Here is a 9,854-nt window from a genome sequence, read left to right on the forward strand (position 1 = left end):
TGAGCCACCGCGCCTGGCAATAGAAATCTTTAGGAAAGGAAATCAGAAAGCCACCTAGGAGCCAGGTCATAAAGGTTCTTGTAAGTCACAGTACGGAGTCTGGGTATTCCAGTGCTGGAAAAGCCCAGGAATTTCTGCGTGATCCACTTAATGCATGGTAGCAGAGCCAGAGTGAAACAGGGGATCAAGCTGTGGGGATAATCCAAAGATGGTGCAAGGTCCTTCCTCCCCAGTCCTTCCCTCCACCCCTTGCCCCCAGCCTTGACCTCAGGCACTTTCCACAGCGGACAAAACAAAGTTGGGGGACAGGCAGTGGTGACTGTAGTCCCAGCACTCCGGGAAGCTGAGCAGGAAGGATCGCTTGAGTCCAGGCGTTCGAGACCAGGCTGGGCAACACAGCGAGACCCCATCTCTACAAAACAGAATACAAAAGAACAAAGTTAGAAAATAAAGAAAAAAAGAAACGAAAAAAAGAAGAAGAAAAAAAAAAAAAAAAAGAACAAAGTTGGGAATGCAGAGCATTGAGTGACTCAGAATCTCAGAAACTGATTGAGGCGACCGTGGGTGTCCCTGGAGTTGGGGTGAAGGAGGTGAGGAGACTGCCATCAGAACCCAGGGAACCGGACGGTCGCTGGACCCTGCTACCCTCTTCAGCCCTCCACCTGGGACATAGCCGGGTTTGACTCCTGCAGCGCGGCAGCAGGAGGGTTAAACCGTGCGTGGCCTCCGGCGGGAGGGGGAGGCGGAGACGGAGCGGTCCCAGCCGCCGCGCCGAGCCCAGCCGAGCCAAGCCGAGCGGAGCCGAGGCGAGCATCTCCCGCCGCCGCCGCCCCGCGCCCCGGGCGCCCGCCCCCCACCCGCTCCAGCGCCCTGCCGCGGGCCAAACCTCCCGACCATGCCCCGCACCCCGCCCGCTCCTGCGACCCCCCAGCCCCGCTCAGCCCCGAGCGCCCGCAGTCGTCGCGCCGCCGTGCCAACCATGCAGGTGAGTGAGAGGGACCCCCACGCCCCCACCCGCGGGGAGTCCGGCCCTGCCCTTCCCGGCTCCGCGCCCTTCGCCTCCTGCCCCTCCCGACGCGGTCCCTCGCCCGGGACAAGGCCTCCAGCCTCCCAGCGCCCCTTCCCCGAAGGGCTCTCCATCCCTCCGCGGTCCTGGCTCGCTCCCGCCCTCCCTGGCGCAGCCGTCCCCGTCCCCGCGGCTGCCTCCATCCAGTCTCGGCTCGGCGGGCGGCTCCGCGCAGTCTCCTGCCTCGGGTCCCCAGTCTGCTCTCGGCGCTCCCTGCCTCGGAGTCCCTTCGCCGACCTCCTTTTCTTCGTCTCCCCCGACTCTCGCCACTCTCCAGCCCTGTGCGGCGAGTGCGGGCCTGCGGGATGGGTGGGATGGGGGCCACGCTGGGGCTGGGGCCCGGCTCCCGCACCCCGAGGCTCCCGCCCCACCCCCAGCTCGTCTCCTGCGCACAACAGGTCGGTGAGGAGCTGGGAGAGGGGTGGGGGTGGCGCGCCAGCCCGGGGACTGCGGGCTTCCTGGAGGGGGCGGCTGAAGCTGTGCGGGGCCCAGGGGCTGGGTTGGCGCTGGTTGGGGGGGATGCACAGGCGAAGGGGCGATAGTCTTGGAGTCAGCTGGCCACAGATGCGCCGGGGAGCCCTTCTCCGCTTCACTGGTTCGCTCTACACGCCTCGCTCCCTCTCCCTAGCTTTCTTCCCTTCCTCTCTCTCCCTTCTTCCCACCATGCCCCTATCCTTATGTCTTTCGGTATTTCCATATCCCTTTACATTTGGGGGAGCAATTCCCAACTCCTCCATCTTTGCTGCTCCCGCCTCTGTTTCCCAGCCCCTTCCTCATGTCATTTTTTCTTCAGCATTTATGTTCTCCTTTCCCACTTCCTTTCTCCCCATCCTGGGCTCTTCCCCCTTTTTTCCCATTCCCTTACGCTCCACTCCTCTGGCTGTCCTGCCTGTACCGCTCTCTCCTTCTCCTCCTGCCCCTTCTTCCCCTGCACCTGTGACCCCTTCACCCTCTCCGTTTCCCCTCCCTGACCTTTTCTCTCATCCTTTCCTCCTTTCAGCATCCTCCACAGTTCGGGTCTTCTGCACCCACTCTCCTCCTCTCTTCCCAGTCCACTCTTTTTCAGGTCTGCCTGCTCTCTCTCACCCTGCACTCCAGGCCAGCTTCCTCTTCACCTTTCTCCTCTCTCACTCTTAACCACCCTTACATCTCCCAGCCCTTCACCCCTTCCCATCTCTCCCACTGCCTACTTCCCCACTCCCTTCGCGTGACTTTCCCATCTTGTTCCCCTGTTGTTATCTGGGAAGACTCAATGGGCAGATTATTTATTTATTTTTATTTTATTTTATTTTTTGAGTCGGAGTCTTGCTCTTGTCGCCCAGACTGGAGTGCAATGGCGTGATCTCTGCTCACTGCAGCCTCCGCCTCCCAGGTTCAAGGGATTCTCCTGCCTTCGCCCTCTGAATAGCTGGGATTGCAGGCGCCCACCACCACCCCCGGCTAATTTTTGTATTTTTGGTAGACACGGGGTTTCACTATGTTGGCCAGGCTGGTCTTGAACTCCTGATCTCAGGTGATCCACCCGCTTTGGCCTCCCAAAGTGCTGGGATTACAGGCGTGAGCCACTGCATCCGGCCCATTGGGCAGATTTAGACCCAGAATCTAGAGGACACCGGGTGTCCTATCCTCACTCCCACTAGGGAGGCTGCCCCTCCTGGATCCACCACCCTCAGCTCTGAGAACACACCCTTTCTCTTTCAAAACCAACCATCCCGATTTTCCCAGGATCCTTTACCCAGGAGAGCCACATTTGAGGGGGTGGCTTCTTCCTGACTCCACCTCCCTTCAGAGGGCACCTATGCACTTGGATGATTAAACATTAAGAGCAAAAATTATATTCTGTAGTTTTTCTCCCACTCACCTCTCTTTCTGTCTCTTTTCTTCCATCCCTCCATCTCTTCCTTTCTCCTGAAGATGCAGACTCCTGGGGCTAATCATAAGACAAATGCCTGGCGCTGCCAGTGGGGTGGGAGGGTGGCAGGGCTGGGAGGGCCCCCTGCACGCACACACACTCACTCGCTTGCTCAGATTGACTTCCCCATCCCTCCCCCTACCCTCAGACTCCCTCCCTAGCGGTAGGTGCTCAAGGAATCACAAGGTTCTTGGCTCTAAATTAAGATCCAAGAAAAGCCTGGAGCTGTGGGCAGAGGAAGTGAGAAGGAAGCCAGAGCAGCCAGAGTAGACCCTGGGGTGGAGAGGTAATAGGGACCTGAGAAGTTGTAGATGGGGCTGGGGTCTGGTCAGGCAACCACGCTAGAGTTTTTGCCCTAAAAGGATGCTAAGAAGCAGTGGATCCTGGGTGCAGCAGCATAGCTGGCAGCTGGGTGGCCTGGGAGGGCAGATGCGGGTAGAATTGGTGGATGAATTAGCTGGGGAAGTACACAGGGCAGGTCTGGGGTGTGATGGCCCCCTTTTTCTCCCAGTAAAGGCTGAAAATCTGGGTCACAGCTGAGGAAGACCTCAGACATGGAGTCCAGGATGTGGTAAGTTTGGCCCAGCAGAGGGAGCTTGGAGACCACATTTCCTGGGGTCATGACTCCTTCCTTCCTAGACCCATCCAGGGCCTTCCCTCCTGAGGGCCATCCTCCCTTGGAAGATGGGAAGTGAGGCGAGAATCTTCCCAAGGCCCACCTGCTTTCACAGGGAAACCTGGAGGTTTCTGGTGTGAGCCTGTCCTTCCCACACGTAGGCCCACAGTAGGCCTGTGTCTCAGCCACGTTCTCTCCCTTCTTGCAGGCCTGCGCTGCTGCTGTCCCACCTCCTCCCTCTCTGGCCACTGCTGTTGCTGCCCCTCCCACCGCCTGCTCAGGGCTCTTCCTCCTCCCCTCGAACCCCACCAGCCCCAGCCCGCCCCCCATGTGCCCGGGGAGGCCCCTCGGCCCCACGTCATGTGTGTGTGTGGGAGCGGGCACCTCCACCGAGCCGGTCCCCTCGGGTCCCAAGATCACGTCGGCAAGTCCTGCCTGGCACTGCACCCCCAGCCACCCCATCAGGCTTTGAGGAGGGGCCGCCCTCATCCCAGTACCCCTGGGCTATTGTGTGGGGTCCCACCGTGTCTCGAGAGGATGGAGGGGACCCCAACTCTGCCAATCCCGGATTTCTGGACTATGGTTTTGCAGCCCCTCATGGGCTCGCAACCCCACACCCCAACTCAGACTCCATGCGGGGTGATGGAGATGGGCTTATCCTTGGAGAGGCACCTGCCACCCTGCGGCCGTTCCTGTTCGGGGGCCGTGGGGAAGGTGAGTGGGAAAGGCTGGGAGGGATATGATGGATGAGGAGGCTGGGTGAAGCCTCCAAGGGGCAGAAATGGAGGCCTTGTCTGTTAGTTCCTCCAACAAATGTGTCAGGCACTATACTGGCACAGGAGGCAGCGATAAAGACACCCCGTCGTAGTTCAGGTCCACTGGAGCAGAGAGATAGGAAAGTACTCGGAGAGGAGTCAACGTAATAAATGCTTAAATAGAGGCACGTGCAGCATGATTTAGGAGAAAAGAGAAGTGAGAGTCTCCTCCTGCTTGGGGATCAGGACACCTTCAGAGAATTGACATTTGAGCTGGCTCTTGAAAACAGAGTGGGAGTATTCCGGGCAGAGAATGCCATGGATGAAGGGCACTACCCGGGAGACGTCTTGGCTCAGGGAGTGCTGACAGAGGAACAGGGCCCGTGGTTTGGGAGTTGGGCCACGGCAGAGACTAGGACATCTCCACCCCATAGTTTCTAGGCATAGCGGTAGGTTCTCTCTGATCACAGGGCCTCATCCTCGTCACATATACACACAGGATTTGGTGAAATACATTTGGGAAAGTGGAGGAAAAGAGCTGAAAACTCAGGGGAACGCTGGTGGTAACAATAAAGAGGGAGGCTCCAGAGGGGCAGACAGTCGGCAGCATGGCTCCACACAGCAATGCCACTCCAGCCCACGGCCAAGCCCCCAGCCCCTCTTGGCTCCTACCACCTCGGGGCTCCCTAAAACTTTCTTCCCACCCCAATCAGGTGTGGACCCCCAGCTTTATGTCACAATTACCATCTCCATCATCATTGTTCTCGTGGCCACTGGCATCATCTTCAAGTTCTGGTAAGCTGAGAGGAGGAGGGTGCTGGCAGATGGGGATGGAATGTTTGGCAGTCGAGGCTCTAGCCAGGAGGGGCAGGGGCAGCACTTTTGCTGGGGGGTGGGTGGGAAATGCTGGATGAAGACAAGAACTTGGGAAAAGATAATAAGGATTTGGCTGGGGGAAGACGGTGAGAAATCAGGGTAGATTCTGTCTCCCAGGGAAATACAAGGGTAAGGGAAGGCAGGGGAATTATTTCTGTGCATTTGGGGCTTTGGTGGGCCTCCCTTGCCCCTATTTCCTCCAAGACAGAGACAGCTGACCCAGTCTGCAGAGCCCTTCTTAGGGTTGCCTGGGGGGGGGGATCCAGAGCTTTCTTTGCACACATTTAATAATGCATCACTCAGTCCTTCACACTTTACTGAATCATTAGACTCAGGTGTCCAAGTCATTAGCTTGCTTTGAACTAGAACTAAGCCTGCCAGTTGTCTGCCGAGGAGAGAAATGACTCTTCTGGGCATGCAGAGGGGAGGACACTGTGGTGGTGGGGAGGGGATACTAATTCTGTGGATCTGGATCAGGTTTGGAGGGTAAGGAGGTTTAGATGTCCAAGCGCCCCTAGAGGGCAGGGGAAGTGGTTTTATGGGCACAGAGTCCAAGGGGATTTAGTAGAGGGAAGTGTTTTGGCCAGTTTCTCTGCTGTAAGATGTTGGGAGTGACTGCGCAAGGCTGGGGGTGACCACTGGTGCAGGCCCAGGATGGGGGGGCTACTTGAGTGTGCAAGAGAACCTCTTTCCCTCTGGTGCCCCAGCTGGGACCGCAGCCAGAAGCGGCGCAGACCCTCAGGGCAGCAAGGTGCCCTGAGGCAAGAGGAGAGCCAGCAGCCGCTGACAGACCTGTCCCCCGCCGGAGTCACTGTGCTGGGGGCCTTCGGGGACTCGCCTACCCCCACCCCTGACCATGAGGAGCCCCGAGGGGGACCCCGGCCTGGGATGCCCCACCCCAAGGGGGCTCCAGCCTTCCAGTTGAACCGGTGAGGGCAGGGGCAATGGGATGGGAGGGCAAAGAGGGAAGGCAACTTAGGTCTTCAGAGCTGGGGTGGGGGTGCCCTCTGGGTGGGTGGTGAGGAGGCAGGCGTGGCCTCCCACAGCTCCTGACCCTCCCAAGGGGGCGGACCAGCTCCTCTCTGGGAGGCACCCTTCCTTCTCCCAGTCTCTCAGGATCTGTGTCCTATTCTCTGCTGCCCGTAACTCCAACTCTGCCCTCTTTGGTTTTTTCTCGTGCCACCTTGTCTAAGACAACTCTGCCCTCTCTTTGTCTTGAACTTCCCCTTCTATTCTGGCCTACCCCTTGGTTCCTGACTGTGCCCTTTCCCTCTTCCTCTCAGGATTCCCCTGGTGAATCTGTGATGCCCCCCAATGTTGGGGTGCAGCCAAGCAGGAGGCCAAGGGGCCGGCACAGCCCCCATCCCACTGAGGGTGGGGCAGCTGTGGGGAGCTGGGGCCACAGGGGCTCCTGGCTCCTGCCCTTGCACACCACCCCGGAACACTCCCCAGCCCCACAGGCAATCCTATCTGCTCGCCCTCCTGCAGGTGGGGGCCTGACTTCGGGTCCCTGTCCCCACCCCTGTGCACTCACATGAAAGCCTTGCACACTCACCTCCACCTTCACAGGCCATTTGCACATGCTCCTGCACCCTCTCCCTGTCCACACTGCTCCGCTCAGCTGACTCTCAAGTTCTCTCGTCTCACATTTGCACTTTTCCTTCCCACATTCTGTGCTCAGCTCACTCAGTGGTCAGTGTTTCCTGCACACTTTACCTCTCATGCATTTCCCGGCCTGATGTTGTGGTGGTGTGCAGCGTGCTCACTCTCTCCCTCATGAACACCCACTCACCTCGTTTCCGCAGCCCCTGCATGCTGCTCCAGAGGTGGGTGGGAGGTGAGCTGGGGGCTCTTTGTGCCCTCATCTGTCATGGTCTCGTCCCATTCCTCACCATTTGTTTCTCTGTCTCCCCATCCCACTCCAAGGGTGCCGGCATCACCCTGAGGGCTCCCCCTTGGGAATGGGGGTAGTGAGGCCCCAGACTTCACCCCCACCCCACTGCTAAAATCTGTTTTCTGACAGATGGGTTTTGGGGAGTCGCCTGCTGCACTACATGAGAAAGGGACTCCCATTTGCCCTTCCCTTTCTCCTACAGTCCCTTTTGTCTTGTCTGTCCTGGCTGTCTGTGTGTGTGCCGTTTTCTGGACTTCAGAGCCCCCTGAGCCAGTCCTCCCTTCCCAGCCTGCCTTTGGGCTCCCTAACTCCACCTAGGCTGCCAGGGACTGGAGTCAGCTGGTTCAAGGCCATCAGGAGCTCTGCCTCCAAATCTACCCCTTCTCTTCCCGGACTCCCTCCTATCCCCTCCTTTCTTCCCTCCTTCCTTCCACTCTTCCTTCCTTTTGCCTCCCTGCCCTTTCCCCCTCCTCAGGTTCTTCCCTCCTTCTCACTGGTTTTCCACCTTCCTCCCTTCCCCTCTTCCCTGGCTCCTATGCTGTGATATATATTTTTGTATTATCTCCTTCTTCTTGTGGTGATCATCTTGAATTACTGTGGGATGTAAGTTTCAAAATTTTCAAATAAAGCCTTTGCAAGATACTCAAGTCCCCTGGTTCTGCCTTCTGACCCCCGTAGAGAGGAGGAGAGGGGGTGGACAGCTAGGAGGAGGTACAGGATGAGGTGGGGACCCCCTCTAGACCTAAGTCACCTGCCCTCCTCTGACCTGGAGCTGGGGGACAACTGGGGCTTTAACTTGGACAAAATGGAAGGGAGCCGTCCTGACGAGCATTGCACAAGAGAGAAACTAGAATAGAAATCGTGGCTCACTTGTTCCTTGCCAGGGAGGGTCAAGAAAGACCAAAAGAAGGGAGACAGAAGAAAAGGAAAGTTACATGGAAGGATAGGAGGTGGATCAAGGTGGAAGAGAGAGCTGATAAGACAGACGGAGGGAGAATGGGGAAAAGAGAAGAGAAAAATGGAGCGATGGAGAAAAGATGAGAGGGAGCCATCTGAAAGAAGCTGCCCTGCTTGGTTTATTTTCAGCTTTGCTCCCTAACCTGCCCCCACCCACAGCTGCCCCCCAAAAGCTGTGCAGAATCAGAAGCCCTGTGGTTAACTCATTAGCTTTCCCTACTCTGCCCTCTCAGAGAGAGGCACTGCAGGGGTGTGGGGGTGGGATCAAGGGGTGTGTTTGGGGAGGGAATGCAGGCTGCCCAGTTGGGATCAGTCACCTCTGAGTCCCCAATTCTAGGTTTGGCTCTTGTAACAGCCCTGTGAAAACCCACACATCAGCCTCTCAGCTGTTGCTAGGCTCTATTGCTATGGTAACCACCCAGGTCCCATCTCTCCCCCCTCCCCCAATCTGTGCCCCACTTGCTCCGTGGAAATGGGGTGGCCTCAGGGAGGATATGGATGTTGTAGTGCACAAAAGGGTGGCCCGGGCTGCCCTAGACTGGATATGCCCCCATGCGTTTATCTTTCAAGCTAGGATAGGAATGTCTGTGTGTTGGTAGGTGTGTGCTTTAGGTGTTGGGAGCTGCACTGTGAGCTGAGGGAAGTGTAGCTGAGCCTGTGCAGCACATAATGGTGAGTGCCAGGAGGAGGCAGCGTATTTGTCAGGACTACAGCAGTGTGTGCATTCAGGGCATCACACTCCCTAAGGAAAGGACTGCTACAGAGGAAAGAAGCAGAGCAGGGCCAAGGATTGATGAACCAACTCAAAGCGGAGGTGCCAGGCAAACAAGCTTCTGAGGAGTCAACTCATTGGGGCATGAAGATATCCCAGCAGGTGGCTGATGGGAGGGAGCGGGCTGGATGAAACCTGAGGGTACAGGATGAGGCATGGATGTTATAAGCTGTGGGCCGTGAGGGAGGGATTCAGATCCAAGGAGGGTGGGATAGGAAGCTTCATTAACCTTTTCTTCTTTCCCCACAGGAATCTAGTCCTTGTCAGGTGAGGGTAGGGAGAAAAGAGAAGCATTGGCACAGAAGGGGAAGGAGCTCAAGTGCCGGAGAGCACACTGGGCTCTCACCTTCAGCAAGGATCTCTCTTCAAAGGGACAGTGTGACCCGTGGCTCATCCATATGCAAAAGGCACACATGAAGGCCCCTAATGAAGAGGGAATTAATTACTGCCTGATTAGACCGCTGTTTCTCTAAATTTAAATAAATTAAAATACACCAGCAAGATACTGGAAATCCTCACCTGTTCCCTCTCCCTAAATGTCCTCCTTTCCCTATGGAAAGTCAGATGGCAGGAGAGACAGAGGAGGAAGGAGACTGCCAGACTCTGAACTGTACTAAAATAATTCTCCCAAACGATATTGCACTGTCATGTTAGCCATGAAGAGTCATGAGGCCCTGAGGAACAAACCCTAACTTTTCTCTCTCCTGTAGTTGAAACAGAGACTGTGGGGCTTTGGGAGGTCCTCAGAAACCTGCAGCAGAGTCACTAACCAAGAACAAAACAATGGCCATGCTGCCCTTTTGGGAACTGGAAGGTTCTTCGAGGTCACACATCACAGGCACCACTGGAACCAGCGTCTCTCATCACCATCCTTTCTTTGCCTCCTGAGCTGTGCATCAAATGACTCAGCCAGGCTTCTCTTAGCATTTTTCTGGAATGCTTGCCATTGTGGCTCAGACCAAACCAGGGAATGGGGAAGCCCCCAGGAGGAGGGAGGGATCTCCCA

General features: G+C 56.9%; 1 protein-coding gene across 4 annotated transcripts; it reads left to right on the forward strand.

The window, feature by feature from the left end:
- The first annotated feature begins 783 nt into the window (after positions 1–783).
- Positions 784–9,281, forward strand: PIANP (PILR alpha associated neural protein). Of its 4 annotated transcripts, none has more exons than XM_030939154.1 (6): positions 784–985; positions 3,490–3,549; positions 3,803–4,308; positions 5,063–5,144; positions 5,933–6,154; positions 9,098–9,281. In XM_030939154.1, the coding sequence occupies exons 2-6, from the start codon at positions 3,533–3,535 to the stop codon at positions 9,117–9,119; spliced, it is 849 nt and encodes a 282-aa protein (XP_030795014.1). In that variant the 5' UTR covers positions 784–985; positions 3,490–3,532; the 3' UTR covers positions 9,120–9,281. The 4 variants fall into 4 exon arrangements, with proteins under 4 accessions (XP_030795014.1, XP_030795013.1, XP_010384225.1 ...); XM_030939153.1 differs by lacking the exon at positions 9,098–9,281 and adding an exon at positions 6,509–7,761; XM_010385923.2 differs by lacking the exon at positions 9,098–9,281 and having other exon boundaries at positions 5,933–6,158.
- The last annotated feature ends 573 nt before the right edge of the window (positions 9,282–9,854 follow it).

This window comes from Rhinopithecus roxellana, chromosome 10, assembly GCF_007565055.1.
Source record: "Rhinopithecus roxellana isolate Shanxi Qingling chromosome 10, ASM756505v1, whole genome shotgun sequence".
Lineage (NCBI taxonomy): Eukaryota > Metazoa > Chordata > Mammalia > Primates > Cercopithecidae > Rhinopithecus > Rhinopithecus roxellana.